We start from the raw sequence: 20,292 nt of genomic DNA, 5'->3' as shown, positions 1-20,292 counted from the left end.
AAAAACCTTACAAACTCAAAAAGAAAACAGTTTAAAAAACGTGGTAAAGTGCAGCTTTTAACAAATCATGACTGCAAGACAAGAATCTTCAAAGGGGAAATTTAATCTTTCTGTATTCTGCATGTTGGGCCAACGTATAAGTGAAAAATCCCAAGTATGGCTCTAGAACTTCTCATAACTACAACCAGCCATTGGAGATACCTTTAGTTCTATCCAGCAAGACTACATTACCATACGAAAGCAGAGCCATTACAATTACAAATATTTACATAAACAGTTTTGCCTGTGTGTTTTGTAAGATCTGCAGTTGATTTTTTTCTATGCTGACAGCTGTTTTCATTTGATGTGCAACATTCCATGGATTAGGAACCTTTTGCAACTTTAGAGGTTAATGGCAGGAATGCCCACTCACAACAAGCACAAAAACACAAGATCCCAGAAAGAGCAGTGCCAGAGAAAATCAAATTTGTGCCTGCACTTTTCATTTCTACCTGTAGGTGCCACTGTTCCGTTATAGCTCAATGTAAATAGTTACTGCATTCATCTCTGGACTTTCTCCCCTTTCCTGATCTCTAGTGCAGTGCGAGACATAGCAGACCTGATACAGGTGAGATGTGCAGACTCTCATACTATATACTGTGCCAAACTCCCATGTTGTATATTGTGCAAGACTCCCATGCTGTATATTGTGCAAGACTCCCATGCTGTATATTGTGCCAGGCTCCCATGCTGTACATTGTGCAAGACTCCCATGCTGTATATTGTGCCAGACTCCCATTTTGTATATTGTGCAAGACTCCCATGCTGTATATTGTGCAAGACTCCCATGCTGTATATTGTGCCAGACTCCCATGCTGTATATTGTGCCAGACTCCCATGCTGTATATTGTGCAGACTGCCATACTGGATATTGTGCCAGACTCCCATACTTTATAGCTATAAAATGGTTATATAGATATGTATACATGCAAGGTTCATCTTGTCTTTAGATGGGTGTTTCTTCCCCCACATACTCTTTGTGATAACATTTTCAACTATTTCAGAATCAGAGCACTGAGGAATTCTGAATCGGGAAAGGAGGGAATGGTTGGGGGGGAGCGGTTGAGGGGGCACGGTTGGGGGTGCACCTCTTTGAGATTAGTTCTTTCAGGTTGGGATGTCTGATATTAAGGCCCTTAGGCAACCTCAAAAGTGTATATGAATCCAAAAATTCCTCAGCACCAGTAAATAGCAATATTTAAACTTTATCTTTTCATTCAGGTACAGCAAACAGCATAGCTACTTTTAAGGCTACTCGCCCTTAATCATGTTTATCTGTTATATATGTGAAATCTTTCTTTTAAACCGTATTAATAAACCCCTTAATTGCCATCACCTCATCATTTCTACTTACATACTGCCACCTAGTGGCTATTTATTACAATTACACGTTGTCCTATACAAATAAGATACTATAGATTCATTGAGGCTATATTTCTCAATTTTCTCAAATCCTCGTTTAGATATGATGATAAAATAAATTTATAAAAGCACTGTCATATCTAGCTTTCTATTAATTCCTTTGTAAACCATGGCTTCCAAATTATGAATCCAAAAATATTTTTTTTGTTTCCACAATGTCTCACTATGACCCCCTTTCCCATTAATTTCCACATTGTCAATAACCTGCTGCCACTTAAGATGACAAATGCTATGACCAGCTTAAATGAAATGGCTAGATACATGGGCCGTAATGTCCCTGCATTTAATCTTAGACCTGTGTTGACTCATCCTCTCTCTGATTTTAATGGTGGTCTCTCCCACATGAATCTGTTTTGAGTATGCAAACATCCAGTAGTATAGTGCAAAAAGCTCCCTCCTGCAACCTTTCAGAAAGGAAATAATCATGGAAGGAAGTCCAAAAATATATTAAAAAACTACCTTTGAAAAAAGCAGCTAATGAGTGCTATGTAATTTTTGTCACTTACACAAGAGAGAAGAATCAGTGTGCATGCTTATTAGAGTTCCTGCGGTTAGACCAGCAGACAAAAAGAAACATTCTAGCACTTTAAGTATGGAAGCACTTTAAGTATGGAATAAGATTGCTGTAAAAAAGGCAATTCTTTATCATTGCACATAAATAGTGACATACGAATACAAATCTAAATTTTCAAACACAATTTTTTTATTTCTGGAAATATAATTTTTTTTTTAGAATACAAATCTTTAAAGGGACACTGAACCCAATGTTTTTTTCTTTCGTGATTTAGATAGAGCATGCAATTTTAAGTAACTTTCTAATTTACTCCTATTATCATTTTTTCTTCGTTCTCTTGCTATCTGTATTTGAAAAAGAAGGCATCTAAGCTATTTTGGTTCAGGCCTCTGGACAGCACTTGTTTATTGGTGGGTGAATTTATCCATCAATCAGCAAGAACAACACAGGTTGTTCACCAAAAATGGGCCGGCATCTAACTTACATTCTTGCATTTCAAATAAAGATACCAAGAGAATGAAGACAATTTGATAATAGGAGTAAATTAGAAAGTTGCTTAAAATTGCATGCTCTATCTGAATCACAAAATAATTTTTTGGGGGTTCAGTGTCCCTTTAATAAAGTGTTATACTGTGTATTTACTGTAAACATTATACATTCTAATGTTCTGCACATAGCAGAATATGTTCTAAGTATTTTAAAGCGATATATATATAAATATATGTATATATCTATACCTATATATAATCATGTGTATCTATATATATATATATATATATATATATATATATATATACGTATTGATATATATTGTACCAAAATACCATCAGATATATGTAGAAATGTGTTATTCTGCTATGTGAAGAACATTGAAATGTGAAATATTTATATTTTCATGTCGGGTTAGTGCACATTAGAATAAGCGTTTGGTTGAGCGCACATTAGAATAAGCAGTCGGATTAGCGCATATGTAAATATGCTATCGGGTTAAAGCATATGTGAATATGCGATCAGGTTAGCGCATATGAGAACATGAGTTCGGGTTAGCGCTCGAGTAGGATGTTTTTTCCACTTTTTTTCCCTCCATTGACTTCTATGGGGTAATAGGTTATTGTGCGCACAAGATTCGAATTGAGTTAGAAGTAAGCTTTTTGCGCATGTTGGGTTAGCGCAAGAGCACAAACTTTTTACTTTCAACTCATATTTAGAGTGCAAGCCGACATGCTCGCCCCATATATGATTCATGCTAGATCTACTCTGAAAACTGCAGGATAACACTGTTGCATAAATACATTTCATTTGTAGAAATTATTTACAAAAATTCCATAACAAATTACTACAACACCTAATAAATGTTCTCAGAATATTATATTATACAAGCATACAGCTGTGTTAATTTGAATCAATGTTTTATATTGCATTCTGTAATATTATATGAAATACATTTCCATGAGAAATACATTCCCATCTCTTTGTATATTTCAAATGACAATCGTAAAAATAAATCACTCACAATGTTTAAAAGAGTCAAAAGGTATTTCTGAACATATTCTTTTCCATGGAATCGTACAACAGAGTCATCAACACCAAGGAGAACTTCAATATTATAATCATCTTCTGTAGCGTGTCTACGGTTTCTCTTTCTTGTATTATTGACATGATTTTCCAGATTATCAAGTACATTTTCCAGGAGATTAGTTGAGTGTTGACTGGTTTCTAAAAAAATAAAAAATAAAGTATATAAATATATATAAGTATATATTGTCACGTATTTTTAATTTATAAGCAGTACAGTACTAACTGACCCATTAAATCTTTTTTACTAGATAAAATATTTTTCTTTTTCCTTTTAAATGTGCTTTATTTTATTTGCTTTTCAAAAAATATTCAGTTGTACCTTTTTATTATCATTGGAATCAACATAATAAAACTTAGAAATTAGTCAAATTAAACTAGAATTATGGTATAAAAAACAGTACTACTTTTATTGGAACACTGATAGTTTGAGTACATAAAGATGGTAGTTTTATTTAGTTTATGGTTTTCTTGATTTCACAAAATAAATAGCTTACATTTTGATTAAAACAATCAAGACAACCATTTGCAATGTGTTTTAAAACGCTAAAGTACTTTATTTAATGATTTGTTCCATGAAATATATGCTCCCAAAAAATCTTACAAGTTGCCAAATTGCTTTAATATGACTTTAAATGTAGTTTAACTACCCATTAGCTATAAGGATAGCAAGCATCATCAACAATTTATTTGACTGCCAGAAATTTATCATGGAAGTTTTTGGATTCATACCAGGTAAAAGCATTTGCCTTGCGAATTGCCTCCTACTATCAAGCTGTTGTAGCAAAACACAATGACAACACTGTGTAATTAGTGAGAAAAACACATTATTTAGAAATAATAAATCACAGAGTCATAGTTTTCCTTTAAGTCACTGTAGATGCGCATAAAACAGACAACTTAGGGCTAGATTACAAGTGGAGCGCTATTTTAACGTGCGCCCATTGTATGTATATATATATATATATATACATATGCTTATATACATATTTATTAATGTGTTAATATGTGTATATACACATATAAACACATAAATATATATGTATATATGCATATGCATAAATATATTTAATTTGCTGCTCAATGCTGCGCGAATTGCCCCTTGTGCTGCGCTAGGTGGTTTGCCATGTCTCACGGTATGAGAACGAGGCTCCCATTGGAGCCTATGGAAGTGTGCTCTCCTGAGGACAAGGCTTCCAGGCAATGTGAATGTGAGATCGTGTGCGCATTGCACCTAACTTGTAATGCCAGTGCAAATTTACATGTAGAGTGCAAATATTGCGCTCCCGAAAGCGCAATTTTGCGCTCCACACGTAATCTAGGCCTTAATGAGCAAAGTCATCCTTCACCTAATTAAATCTTAGATTTAACTTAGTGGATGTTTGATCAGCTTCCTTCAAGCTAAGTGGTGGTGATTTATGATCTGGACTATTCTAAGCCTACCGATCATCACTGAAATACATCTTAGGCAAGATAGTCTAGTGAGTCTAGTCTACTCCTATTATCAATTCTTCTTTGTTTCTTGCTATCTTTATTTGAAAAAGCAAGACTGTAAGCTTAAAGGGACACTAAACCCAAACATTTTCTTTCATGATTTAGATAGAGAATACCATTTTAAACAACATTCCTATTTACTTCTATTATCTAATTTGCTTCATTCTTTAAATATCCTTTGTTGAAGAAATAGCATTGCACATGGGTGAGCCAATCAGACGAGGCATCTATGTGCAGCAACCAATCAGTAGCTACTGAGCCTATCTAGATATGCTTTTCAGCAAAGTATAGCAAGAGAATGAAGCAAATCAGACAATAGAAGTAAATTAGAAAGTTGTTTAAAATGGCATGCTCTCTTTAAATCATGAAAGAAAAAATTTGGGTTTAATGTCCCTTTAAGAGCCCGGCCCATTTTTGGTTCAGAACCTGGGTAGAGCTTGCTAATTGGTGGCTAAATGTAGCAAAACAATCAGCAAGTGCTACCCAGGTTCTGAACCAAAAATGGGCCGGTTTTAACCTTACATTACTGCTTTTTCAAATAAAGATAGCAAGAGAACAAAGAAAAATTGATGATTGGAGTAAATTAGAAAGTTGCTTAAAACTGCATGCTCTATCTGAATCATTAATTATTTTTTTTGGTTTAGTATCCCTTTAATGCTAAATCAATATGATTATTAATTAAATAATCTTACACTAGTGAACTTCTCTTTAGTCAGACAAAATTACATTATAAAAATTATGTTTACCTTTTCTATTTTCACTCATCCAGGAGATGATATTTTTTTTTCTTTTAAAGGGACACTGTACCCAAAAATTTTCTTTCGTGATTCAGATTGAGCATGAAATTTTAAGCAACTTTCTAATTTACTCCTATTATCAAAATTTCTTCATTCTCTTGGTATCTTTATTTGAAATGCAAGAATGTAAGTTTAGATGCCGGCCCATTTTTGGTGAACAACCTGGGTTGTCCTTGCTGATTGGTGGATAAATTCATCCACCAATAAAAAAGTGCTGTCCACAGTACTGAAACAAAAAAAAGCTTAGATGCCTTCTTTTTCAAATAATGATAGCAAGAGAACGAAGAAAAATTGATAATAGGAGTAAATTAGAAAGTTGCTTAAAATTGCATGCTCTTTCTGAATTAGAAAAGAAAAAATTTGGTTACAGTGTCCCTTTAAGTTGTATTGTTTTATATTTCTATTTTTAGAAAGTGTATATCTGGGGGTGAAGATAAGGACCACGGGCTTAGTGATTTCTCCTTGATTGAAAATCTGGAACAATTAATTTCAAACAAGATGAAATCTCAGGTTTCACAAAAGGTTAATGTTGGAACAGGAAGCACATACAATTGGTACCTTTATCATCTGAAGTAAAATATAAATTAGTAGTATGGAACGTCTTCATGTAGAGACACTAAAGAATGATAAAGCCAAAAGAACCAAATACAAATGCAGAGGGGCCGAATTATCAAGCTCCGAATGGAGCTTGATGCCCCTGTTTCCGCACGAGCCTTCAGGCTTGCCGGAAACAGCCGTTATGAAGCAGCGGTCTAAACACCACTGCTCCATAACTTGTCCGCCTGCTCTGAGGCTGCTGACATCAATCCGCCCGATCCTATATGATCGGGTTGATTGACACCCTTGCTAGCGGCCAATTAGCGGTGAATCTGCAGGGAGCGGCATTGCACAAGCAGTTCACAAGAACTGCTTGTGCAATGAAAAATGCAGACAGCGTATGCTGTCGGCATTTATCGATGTGCGGCGGACATGATATGCTACATAGTTTCATGTCTGTCCACACTTTAATAAAATTGGCGCCAGAGTGTGTTTTTAATTTCACCAAGTTTTTATCTATATCATGTTCAAATCAATATGACGTGGTAGCTATCACAAAATTAGTTATTTTATTTTTCATATTGACTCCATTTTAGTGACTTGTATCTTTTGTTGAAGAATAAACTTAGGCAATGATAGCAGTTTTTGCAAACTTCTTCTAGGACTTGTTATGCCAAAGAGGTTCATCTAAAGCACTGGGGGCTGTCTCACATAATATCATCAGTCCTAGGATATTTTAATGTTGTAGTTCTCTTCCAAATAACAAAACAATATAAAGTTTAGGAGCGCTATAAGCTAAATAAGATATTCTGATATACTTCTTTTCCCTATAGACTTCAATGGAGAATGCAGAGTTAAGAAGCCTAACACTTATTGCTCCCGCGCTAACCCAACAGGATTAATTTATATTTCAAATTCCAATGTTCTTCACATACAGTAAAATTGTATTTTTATTTTGCGCATCTAAGCTTGACAGGAGCTCACTAATTCTTAATGTATGCTAACCTACATGAGTTCTATTAAGGTGTGTTAAATATAAAATACTGAAAAATATTAAAAATAATCTAAATAATTATTAAAGATATAGATATATTCAAACTTTATAATAACTTTAATAATCATTAATAATTATTGTTTCAATATTTTATATTTTATATTTTCATATTGTGTCTTAAGATAACTAATTCTTCATGTGCGCTAACTCAGCACTGTGTTAGACCTAAAGCACGCAACCTGAAGCTCGTTATGCAATTTTAAATTCAAATGTCCTTCACATAGAAATATATATATATATTTTTAAACAACGACTCTCAATGTGAATCCGCCCTCCAAGAGTCAACCACCTGCCAGTTCTGTGTTAATATACAACCTTCTCAAATGACAGCAACCAGACAGGATTTCTTCAAAAAACGTCAAATTTACTCCCGAAACGTCAATAAATTTAACCTTTTTTGAAGAAATCTTGTCTGGTTGCTGTAATTTGAGAAGGTTATATATATTTTTAAATATCTATTTATATATAAAAAATACAAAGGAAGGGATCTGCACTCCTATGTTTAAATATGGTGGCATATACCACGGTGCTCAGTCAAAAAAAAGTATGGACAGTCTCCATGTAAAGAAAGCACTCACTGGATTTCATATAAAACTTAGCTTTCATTGTAAAGTGTCCATAAAAAGTCATCCGTAGTGTGTGTAAATATATATATATACACAGTATATATAAATATATACACACACGCAAAAAATATATATTTATATCAACAAAAATGACTGGCACTTGTTGGCTTTTTCAAGTGCTTTATTGCACTACAAACGTATGACGTCAACGTAACAAGTGTGTGCGCACACACAGGGTTAAACTTACAGACAGGAGAGCACATAGGCCTCTATTTATCAAGGCCTGTCGGACCTGATCCGACAGTGTGGATCAGGTCCGACAGACCTCACTGAATGCAACGCTGTGCCCTGCAGATTCGCGGCCAATTGGCCGCCAGCATAGAGGTGTCAATCAACCCGATCAGGCTCGCCAGAAACACGGGGCATCAAGCTCCATTCGGAGCTTGATAAATATGCCCCATAATGTTATACTTAAAGACAAGGGCACACACAAGGTTCCACTTCAAGGCTCATACAGACAGAGGCGCACACAGGGTTATATATACGAGTAAAGGGACACAAACACCCAGGGTTTTATTATTTCATTTTATTATTATATTTAACAACATTTCAACGATTACACATTCTAAATCCGATTATTTCCATTAGATTGTAAGATTAAAGCAAGATCATTACTGTCAATGAGCAACATCTTAAAAGACTGGTTATTAACTGCTAGAGAAAAAAAAGACAACTGCAAACCTAGGACATCAATCCAAAATCAAGTCAGTTCTCAACTTCTAGGAAAACTGCAAAGGATAAAATAGACAGATAAATAGATAGATAGACAGACAAATAGACAGACAGACAGATAGATAGGTGATAGATAGATAGCATTTTATAGCATGCTGATACATCATATAAAAATTATAAAAATTGCTGTGAGCATAATAGAATTGATAAAGTCTGTATTAAACACCAATAACACCAATTTTGAAAGAGTGTAGCCTTTGGTATTTATTTACAGAACCTGTGTGGGTTTGCTAACATCAAATGCATGCAAAATTAAGATTTGCATAAGATAAAGACAGCTGTCTCATAGCAAACAGGGTGGTCTATTAAAAACAAAACAACTCACTTTTCATTTTAAATACGTATATTTTATAACTATTTTTAATAACAAACATTGACATTTAATATGTTTGAAATTGTTTTTATACTCCTGGGAAATAACTCTAAAAATATAACAATGGGCTAAAATATTGATTTTATTGGCATTATTATTTGTTCACCGCTGAAGCTGTGCAAACTCATTCAAAAGCGATAAAACATTGTAGCATATTTTAAAATACTGACTCATAACTGACCTAATCTCTGCCAGCTGAACTGTATTTTATGCTATCCAAATGAAAAAATGTTGGAAGAAATTCATTTTATAAACATTTCCAACTAACCATTTCAAACATTAAAAAAAAACTAAATTACACAAGCTTGAACCAAATGATTCTATTTTTTTTTCTTTACAATTAAAAAACATACCAGGAATTTGCGTTTTCCAAATAAAAAAGTAAACAATAAAACACAATAATTTATGGTTTTCTGCTACAATACATTATTTAACATCATATAGCACACAATGGTAAAACGAGTATCTCCCTTTCACAAACTAATATTGGATAGCATAAATATAGGTCAGTCTGGGCTGTATAATAGGCCAACAAAACTAGGTTAACTGATAATCTTCCTTTGGTTCAAGCACTTCAAATAAACTTGGGTAAATCTGATTTTGCTCAATAAGTACTGTATATGTATAAAGCGAATGAACCTCATTTTATTATACAGAGAGAAGCAGGAATGACAGACAACAAAGTCGAATTGCTCTAATGTAAGGACCAATCTACAGACTGTGCATTGTCAACTGGCTAAACAGACTATGGCCAAATGGTGTGACTATGTTAAACATAGGTAACTTTGTGCATTTATTCGCAGAATTATAACCACTTGTTCTGTGTAGATATCTGATCCCACAACAGCACTGCCAGGTAATACGTTTCAGTTCTATGTTCTCTTTTAGGTAAGAGGCTCAGGAATGGGCCATACTACCATACTATGCATAAAATAGGTTAGCTCTCACTTTCTAAAGGTTATGTGAGAAAGTGTGTATTGAAAAAAGACTAAATACAATTCTCTCCTCTATGATGCACTTAGCTGGTTCCACCATCTCTACTCCCTTCCACCAACCTCTTTTCTTGCCTTGGTGCACATGCACTAATTTACACTCTTTGGCCTCTAGTTATCAAGCCGTCAACCGCAAATACGCTGGAAATCCGCAGCGTATTTGTGTCGAGCCTGATTCGCCTTAGTTATCAAACCCTACAGACCGGCAAAAGTAGAATATAGTGACGTAACATACGATCCGCCAGACCTCAGTCCAAAACAGATTGATGCTTACGTCACTCCAGATGTTCCAAATGCAAGTTCGGCACAATCTGACTACTTTTGTTAGTTAGCAAATAACTAGCAGGTACGCTCGCCACTTTTCTGGCCCAGCGTACCTGGTTTTCAATCCGCCGCCCTGGAGGCGGCGGATGCCAAAGGAATCAATGGGAGTCTGAAAGCAGCGAAAGCTTATGTTCACTGCTGCCCGATATCCCATTGATTTCTATGGTAGTGTATACACCTAACACCCTAACATGTACCCTGAGTCTAAACACCCCTAATCTGCCCCCCCCCCCACACCGCCGCCACCTATTTTAAATTTATTAACCCCTAAACCGCCATTCCCGGAGCCCGCCGCAACTAAATAAAGTGTTTAACCCCTAAACTGCCACTCCCGGAGCCCACCGCCACCTACATTATACATATTAACCCCTAATCTGCCGCCCCCTATACCGCCGCCACCTACATAAAGTTATTAACCCCTATTCTGCCACTCCCGGAGCCCACCACCACCTACATTATACATATTAACCCCTAATCTGCCGCCCCCTATACCGCCGCCACCTACATAAAGTTATTAACCCCTATCCTGCCACTCCCGGAGCCCACCGTCACCTAAATTATATATATTGACCCCTAATCTGCCGCCCCCTATACCGCCGCCACCTACATAAAGTTATTAATCCCTAAACCGCCACCTACATTATATTTATTAACCCCAAATCTGCCCCCCCTACACCGCCGCCACTATAATAAACATATTAACCCCTAAACAGAAGTCTAACCCTAAACCTAACACCCATTAACTTAAATATAATTTAAATAAATCTAAATAAATATTCCTAGAATTAACTAAATTATTCCTATAAAATAAACCATGAGATAGCTACAATATAACTAATAGTTACATTGTATCTAGCTTAGGGTTTATTTTTATTTTACAGGCAAGTTTGTATTTATTTTAACTAGGTACAATAGTTTTATTAAATAGTTATTAACTATTTAATAGCTACCTAGTTAAAAAAAAATGCAAAAGTACCTGTAAAATAAAACCTCACCTAAGTTACAATTACACCTAACACTACAATATAATGAAATTAATTACCTAAATTAAAATAAATTAATTACAACTAAATAAAATTAACTAAAGTACAAAAACAAAACAAAAACACTAAATTACAGAAAATAATAAAATAATTACAAGAATTTTAAACTAATTACACCTAATCTAATCCCCCTAATAAAATAAAAAAGCCCCCCAAAATAATAAAAAGCCCTACCCTATACTAAATTACAAATAGCCCTTAAAAGGGCCTTTTGCGGGGCATTGGCCCAAAGTAATCAGCTCTTTTACCTGTAAAAAAAATTATAATACCCTCCCAACATTAAAACCCACCACCCACACACCCAACCCTACTCTAAAATCAACCCAATCCCCTCTTAAAAAAACCTAACACTAACCCCCTGAAGATCACCCTACCTTGAGACGTCTTCACCCAACTGGGCCGAAGTCCTCAACGAAGCCGGGCGAAGTGGTCCTCCAGACGGGCAGAAGTCTTCATCCAAGCCGGGAAGAAGAGGTCCTCCAGACGGGCAGAAGTCTTCATCCAGACGGCATCTTCTATCTTCTTCCATCCGGAGCAGAGCGGGTCCATCTTCAAGACATCCTTCCAGGTCGACAAATTAATATTCCTTTAAAAGACGTTATCCAAGATGGCGTCCCTTGAATTCCGATTCGCTGATAGAATTCTATCAGCCAATCGGAATTCAATGGACGGCATCTTGGATGACGTCATTTAAAGGAATATTCATTCATCGGTTAGTCGTCGGCCTGGAAGGATGCTCCGCGTCGGATGTCTTGAAGATGGACCCGCTCTGCTCCGGATGGATGAAGAAAGAAGATGCCGTCTGGATGAAGACTTCTGCCCGTCTGGAGGACCTCTTCTTCCCGGCTTGGATGAAGACTTCTGTCCGTCTGGAGGACCACTTCTGCCTGGCTTCGTTGAGGACTTCGGCCCGGTTGGGTAAGGACATCTCAAGGTAGGGTGATCTTCAGGGGGTTAGTGTAAGGTTTTTTAAGGGGGGATTGCGTGGGTTTTAGAGTAGGGTTGGATGTGTGGGTGGTGGGTTTTAATGTTGGGGGGTATTGTAATTTTTTTTACAGGTAAAAGAGAGGATTACTTTGGGGCAATGCCCCGAAAAAAGCCCTTTTAAGGGCTATTTGTAATTTAGTATAGGGTAGGACTTTTTTATTATTTTGGGGGGCTTTTTTATTTATTAGGGGGATTAGATTAGGTGTAATTAGTTTGAAATTCTTGTAATTATTTTATTATTTTCTGTAATTTAGTGTTTGTTTTTTTGTACTTTAGTTAATTTTATTTAATTGTAATTAATTGTAGTTAATTTAGGGAATTTATTTAATTATAGTGTAGTGTTAGGTGTAATTGTTGCTTAGGTTATGTTTTATTTTACAGGTACTTTCTCTTGTTAAGTGTATCCAGTCCACGGATCATCCATTACTTATGGAATATATTCTCCTTCCCAACAGGAAGCTGCAAGAGTCCACCCACAGCAAAGCTGCTATATAGCTCCTCCCCTAACTGCCATATTCAGTCATTCTCTTGCAAGCCTCAACATAGATAGGAGGTTGTGAGAGTCTGTGGTGCTTTCTACTTAGTTTATTCTTCAATCAAAAGTTTGTTATTTTTAAATGGCACCGGAGTGTGCTGTTTATCTCAGGCAGTATTTGGAAGAAGAATCTGCCTGCGTTTTTCTATGATCTTAGCAGACGTAACTAAGATCCATTTGCTGTTCTCACACATTCTGAGGAGTGAGGTACTTCAGAGGGGGAATGGCGTGCAGGTTTTCCTGCAGATAAGGTATGTGCAGTAAAATATTTTTCTAGGAATGGAATTGACTAAGAAAATACTGCTGATACCGAAGTAATGTAAGTAAAGCCTTAAATGCAGCGATAGCGACTGGTATCAGGCTTATTAATAGAGATACATACTCTTATAAAAATGTGTTTTAAAACGTTTGCTGGCATGTTTAATCGTTTTTTAACGTACATTGGTGATAACACTGTAATGTTGGTATAGCCTTAAATGCAGTAAAAGCGACTGGTATCAGGCTTATTAATAGAGATACATACTCTTGTAAAAATGTGTTTTAAAACGTTTGCTGGCATGTTTAATCGTTTTTTAACATATGTTTGGTGATAAAACTTATTGGGGCCTAAGTTTTTTCCACATGGCTGGCTTAAATTTTGCATAGAAACAGTTAACTGAAGCTTCCCACTGTTGGCTGTGGCAGTTTGTTGTGTCTGTTTTTAAAAACGTCTATGTCGTTTTTTTTTTTTTTTTTATCTGTTTTTTGCATTAAGGGGTTAATCATCCATTTGCAAGTGGGTGCAATGCTCTGTTACCTTATTACATGTACTGTAAAAATTTCGTTTGTTTTACTGCCTTTTTTTTTTTTCACTGTTTTTCAAATTTTGACAAAATTTGTTTCTCTTAAGGGCACAGTAACGTTTTATATATTTGCTTGTTAACTTGATTTAAAGTGTTTTCCAAGCTTACTAGTCTCATTATTAGTCTGTTCTAACATGTCTAACATAGAGGAAGCTCTGTGTTCATTATGTTTTAAAGCCATGGTGGAACCCCATCTTAGAATGTGTACCAGATGTACTGATTTCATGTTAAACAATAAAGATCATTTTTTGTCTTTAAAAACATTATCACCAGAGGATTCTGTCGTGAGGGTAGTTATGCCGACTAACTCTCCCCACGTGTCAGACCTTTTGACTCCCGCTTTAGGGACTCACGCTCAAATGGCGCCAAGTACATCAAGGGCACCCATAGCGTTTCTTTTACCAGGGGATTCTGTCGAGGGGAAAGTTATGCCGACTAACTCTCCCCACGTTTCAGACCCTTCGACTCCCGCTTCAGGGACTCACGCTCAAATGGCGCCAAGTACATCAAGGGCGCCCATAGTGTTTATTTTACAAGACATGGCAAAGGTGGTGAATAATATTCTGGCAGCAGTATTAGTCAGACTACCTGAAATTAAAGGAAAGCAGTTAGCTCTGGGGGTAGATACAGAGCATACAGACGCTTTAAGAACCATGTAGGATACTACCTCACAATATGCTTAGTCTGTGGGTGATTTTTTTGACTCAGGGAAGATGATTTAACCTGATTCTGATATTTCTACATTTAAAATTTATGCTTGAGAACCTCCACTTGTTGCTCAGGGAGGCTTTGGCTGCTCTGAATGAATGTGTACAATCGCAGGGCCAGAGAAATTGTGTAGACTGGATAAATAATATGCAGTGCCGGTGTGTACTGATGTTTTTCCAATACCTAAAGAGGTTTACTAAATTTTTTTTTTTTTAATAAGGAATGGGATAGACCAGGTGTGCCGTTCTCTTCCCCTCCTATTTTTTAGAAGAATGTTTTCTAATAGTTACCACCACACGGGACTTCTGGCAGACAGTTCCTAAGGTGGAGAGAAGAGTTTCTACTCTAGCTAAGCGTACCACTACCTCTGACGAGGACAGTTGTGCTTTTTAGATCCAATGGATAAAAAATGTTTATTCAACAGGGTTTTATCCTGCAGCCCCTTGCATACATTGCTTCTGTCACTGCTGCTGCGGCGTTCTGGGTTGAGTCTCTTGATGAGGCTTTACAGTTAAGCGACTCCATTGGATGAATATATTTGACAAGCTTATGCTAGCCAATTCCTTTGTTTTCTGATGCCTTGTTCATTTGACTAGACTAACGGCTAAGAATTCTGTTTTTTTACTATACTGGCGGGCAGAGCGCTATGGCTTATATCATGGTCAGCTGTCGTGACTTTAATAAATAAGCTACTTAACTTCCCTTCAAGGGGCAGACCCTATTCGGGCCTGGTTTGAAGGAGATTATTGCTTATATCACTGGAGGAAAAGGTCATGCCCTTCCTCAGGATAGGTCCAAATCAAGGGCCAAAAAAAAAAAAAAAAAAAAAAAGTCTAATTTTTGTGCCTTTTAAAAACTTCAGGGCAGGTGTGGCATCCTCTTCCTCTAAGGCAAAACAAGAGGGAATTTTTGCTCAGTCCAAGGCGGTCTGGAGACAATCGGACCTGGAACAAAGATAAGCAGGCCAAGGAGCCTGCTGCTGCCTCTAAGACAGCATGTAGAACGGCTCCCTATCCGGTAACGGATCCTATAGGGGGCAGACTTTCATTCTTCGCCCAGGCATGGGCAAGAGATGCCCAGGATCCCTAGGCATTGGAATTTATATCCCAGAGATATCTTCTGGATTTCAAAGATTCCCCCCCAAAAAAAGGGGAGATTTCGCCTTTCACAATTATCTGCAAACCAGATAAAGAAGGAGGCATTCTTACATTGTGTACGAGATCCATCCAGTTCCAAGAGAGGAACAGGGACAGAGTTTTTACTCAAATCTGTTTGTGGTTCCCAAGGAGAGGGAACCTTCAGACCTATTTTGGATCTAAAGATCTTAAACAAATTCCTCAGAATTCCGTCATTTAAGATGGAAACTATTCGTACCATCTTAACTATGATCCAGGAGAGTCAATAGAGGACTACAATGGATTTGAAGGATGCTTATCCTCACATTGTGATGCATAAAGATCACCATCGTTTTTCAGGTTTGCCTTTCTAGACAGGCATTACCAGTTTGTAGCTCTTTCCTTTGGGATATCTACAGCCCCAAGAATCTTTATGGAGGTTCTGGGGTCACTTTGGCGGTCCTTAGACCGCGGGGGATAGAAGTGGCCCCTTATTTAGACGACATCCTGATACAGGCGTCAAACATCCAAATTGCCCAGTCTCATACGGACGTAGTACTGGCATTTCTGAGATCACATGGGTGGAAAGTGAACAAGGAAAGAGTTCTCTATCCCCAATCTCAAGGGTTTCCCTCCTAGGGACTCTGATAGATTCTGTAGAAATGAAAATTTACCTGACGGAGTCCAGGTTGTCAAAAGTTTCTAAATTTCTGCCGTGTTTTTTCATCCCATCCGCGCCCTTCGGTGGCTCAGTACATGAATGAAATCGGCTTAATTGTAGCGGCAAGGGACATAGTACTGTTTGCACGTCTACATTTCAGACCGCTGCAACTATGCATGCTCAGTCAGAGGAACGGGGATTACACAGATTTGTCCCCCTGTTAAACCTGGACCAAGAGACCAGAGATTCTCTTCTCTGGTGACTATGTCGGGTCCATCTGTCCAAGGGTATGACCTTCCGCAGGTCAGATGGGACAATTGTTACAATAGATGCCAGCCTTTTAGGTTGGGATGCAGTCTGGAACTCCCTGAAGGCTCAGGGATAGTGGATTTAGGAGGAGACCCTCCTTCTAATAAATATTCTGGAACTGGGAGTGATATTCCATGCTCTTCAGACTTGGCCTCAGTTAGCAACTCTGAGGTACATCATACTCAGTCGGACAATATACACGACTGTGGCTTACATCAGCCATCAAGGGGGAACAGAAGTTCCCTAGCGATGTTAGAAGTCTTACAATAATTCACTGGACAGAGACTCACTCTTGTCTATCAGCTATCCATATCCCAGGTGTTGAGAACTGGGAGGTGGATTTTCTAAGTCGTCAGACTTTTCTTCCGGGGGAGTGGGATTTCCTCCGGAGGTCAAGACCAAGCAGGAGAGGGCTTTGGTGTTTTTGACAGCGCCTGCGTAGCCACGCAGGACCTGGTATGCAGATCTGGTGGACATGTCATCCTTTCCATCACGGTCTCTGCTTCTGAGACAGGTCCCTCTACCTCAGGGTCCTTTCAACCATCTAAATAGAATCAATCTGAGATGGACTGCCTGGAGACTGAACGCTTGATGTTATCAAAGCATGGCTTCTCCGAGTCAGTCATTGATACCTTAATACAGACATGAAAGCCTGTCTCTAGGAAAATTGAACATAGATATGGTGTAAATATCTGATTGTTATGAATCCAAGGGTTACTCATGGAGTAAAGTCTGGATTCCCAGGATATTATCTTTTCTCCAAGATGTTTTTGAGAAAAGGGTTGTCAGCTAATTCCTTAAAAGGGGACAGATTTTTACTCTGTCTATTTTTTTGCACAAGCGTCTGGCAGGTATTCTAGACGTTCAGGCATTTGGTCAGGCTTTGGTTAGATCCAAGCCTGTGTTTAAAACTGTTGCTCCGCCATGGAGCTTAAACCTGATTCTTAAGGTTCTTCAAGAAGTTCCGTTTGAACCTTTTTTGTTCCATAGATATCAATCTTTATCTTGGAAAGTTCCTTTTGGGTAGCTAATTCCTCGTAGAGTCTCCAAGTTATCTGAGTTACAATGTGATTCTCCTTATCTGGTCCTTCGTACGGATAAGGTAGTCCTGCGTACCAACCTGGTTTTTTTTTTTTTTCCTAAGGTGGTATCTAACAAGTACATCACTCAAGAGATAGTTGTTCCATGCTTGTATCCTAATCCTTCCTCAAAGAAGGAACGTCTATTACACAATATTGGACGTGGTTTGTGCTTTAAAGTTTTACTTACAAGCTACTACAGTTTTCATCAAACGTTCACCTTGTTTGTTGTCTATTCTGGACAGAGGAGAGGTCAAAAGACTTCAGCAGCCTCTCTGTCTTTTTGGTTAAAAAGCATAATTCATTTAGCTTATGAGACTGCTGGACAGCAGCCTCCTGAAGGGATTAAAGCTCATTCTACTAGAGCTGTGGTTTTCACTTGGGCCTTTTTTAAATGTGGCTTCTGTTGAACAGATTTACAAGACGGAGTCTTGGTCTGCGCTTCATACTTTTCAAATTTAACAAATTTCGATACCTTGCTTCTTCGGAGGCTATTTTTGGGAGAAAGGGTTTTTTACAGGCAGTGGTAACTTCCGTTTAAGTACCTGCCTTGTCCCTCCCATCATCCGTGTACTTTAGCTTTGGTATTGGTATTCCATAAGTAATGGATGATCCGTGGACTGGATACACTTAACAAGAGAAAACATAATTTATGCTTACCTGATAAATTTATTTCTCTTGTAGTGTATCCAGTCCACGGCCCGCCCTGTCACTTTAAGGCAGGTAATTTTTTCATTTGAACTACAGTCACCACTGCACCCTATGGTTTTTCCTTTCTCTGCATGTTTTCGGTTGAATGACTGAATATGGCAGTTAGGGGAGGAGCTATATAGCAGCTTTGCTGTGGGTGGACTCTTGCAGCTTCCTGTTGGGAAGGAGAATATATTCCATAAGTAATGGATGATCCGTGGACTGGATACACTACAAGAGAAATAAATTTATAAGGTAAGCATAAATTATGTTTTTGTATTTCTTTTAACTAGGTAGTTATTAAATAGTTAATAACTATTTAATAACTATTCTACCTAGTTAAAATAAATACAAACTTGCCTGTAAAATAAAAATAAACCCTAAACTATATACAATGTAATTATTAGTTATATTGTAGCTAGTTTAGGGTTTATTTTATAGGTAAGTATTTAGTCTTAAATAGGAATAATATAGTTAATTATAGTAATATTTATTTAGATTTATTTAAATTATATTTAAGTTAGTGGGTGTTAGGTTTAGGGTTAGACTTAGGTTTAGGGGTTAATATGTTTATTATAGTGGCAGCGGTGTGGGGGGGGGCAGATATAAATATAATGTAGGTGGTGGTGGTCTCCGGGAGAGGAGGTTTAGGGGTTAAACAATTTAATTAGTTGCGGCGGGGTCCGGGAGCGACAGGATAGGGGTTAATAACTTTATGTAGGTGTCGGCGGTATAGAGGGTGGCAGATTAGGGGTTGATATGGGGGCGGGCAGATATAAATATAATGTAGGTGGCGGTGGGCTCCAGGAGCGGCGGTTTAGGGGTTAATACATTTATTAGAGTTGCAGCGGGGTCTGTGAGCGGTGGTTTAGGGGTTAATAACTTTATTTAGTTGTGGGGGGCTCTGGGAGCAGCGGTATAGGGGGTAAAACAGTGTAGGTAAGTTGACGGCTTGATAAATAGAGGCCTTTATCTTCAACCTCCTTTCTCTGCCTCCTGCTCGCTTCTGTCTCTCCTCTCAGTTTCCCACACCCTCTCCCATCTCAATATTACACTCCTTGAATGAACAGCAATTACGAGATTATATATACATAGTAAAAGTGTGCATGATATGCATTATATAGTACTTTTTGTGTGCTGTATGTAAGTGTGTGCTAAAAAAAGTTTTAAAATACTTTTTTTTTAAGCAGCTCTAGCATGCCTGTCCCACTGTCATTAAATCTAACTACACAGATAACAATAACTTATATAAAGTACAAACAATGTATACAATATATATATTTTTCAGTGATGTACTTGTTTGTCATTGGCTAGTTAAAACTTCCTTCTGTGATGTTGAGAAAAAATAGACTTCAATAACACCAAGAATGTCAATGTAAATCAGGTAACATGTAACTGATATTTATATATATAAAAAAATGTGTTGATGGCCTGTAATCATGGTATACGCAATTCAAACAGCTCTTCTAACAGTTAGAAACAGAAAATGAAGCTGCATGGAATTTTTTAGAAAGACTCCTGTAATGGGTTGGAATAAACATTTTTTGAAGATCAAAAAAAAAAAAAAAATGCAAAAAAACGCCATGTTTTACACAGCATGAAAACATTTATCTTTTGCATTAAAAAATCCAGTAATTCTTCATGCAAGTTTTTTTTTCTTTTAAACACTGAGTTAATTTATTTTTAATACATATTCATATATTTCTGTGGGATTCTTACAATCTGAAATAACATATTTTGTGACGCCACATATAATGGAAAACTGCACAGCTATGTCTGAGTTTTTGTATGAGTAATTGATTCCCAATATGCCCTTTGGCCTTTGTGGCTTTATTTACAGAAAA

The 20,292-nt window shown here is 37.2% G+C and overlaps 1 protein-coding gene across 1 annotated transcript in view; it reads right to left on the bottom strand.

Moving 5' to 3' along the window:
* LOC128663085 (A disintegrin and metalloproteinase with thrombospondin motifs 2-like) overlaps nt 1-20,292 on the bottom strand; it is a 914,348-nt gene that overhangs the window by 391,750 nt on the left and 502,306 nt on the right. Inside the window, exon 4 of the mRNA XM_053717234.1 lies at nt 3,489-3,691. Coding sequence (XP_053573209.1) covers nt 3,489-3,691 — 203 coding nt within the window. The remainder of the gene's footprint in view (nt 1-3,488; nt 3,692-20,292) is intronic.

The sequence above is a fragment of the Bombina bombina genome, chromosome 6, assembly GCF_027579735.1.
Source record: "Bombina bombina isolate aBomBom1 chromosome 6, aBomBom1.pri, whole genome shotgun sequence".
Classification (NCBI taxonomy): Eukaryota; Metazoa; Chordata; class Amphibia; order Anura; family Bombinatoridae; genus Bombina; species Bombina bombina.
Note: the sequence above shows the minus strand (reverse complement) of the source record. Positions and strands in the feature narration are given on the sequence as shown.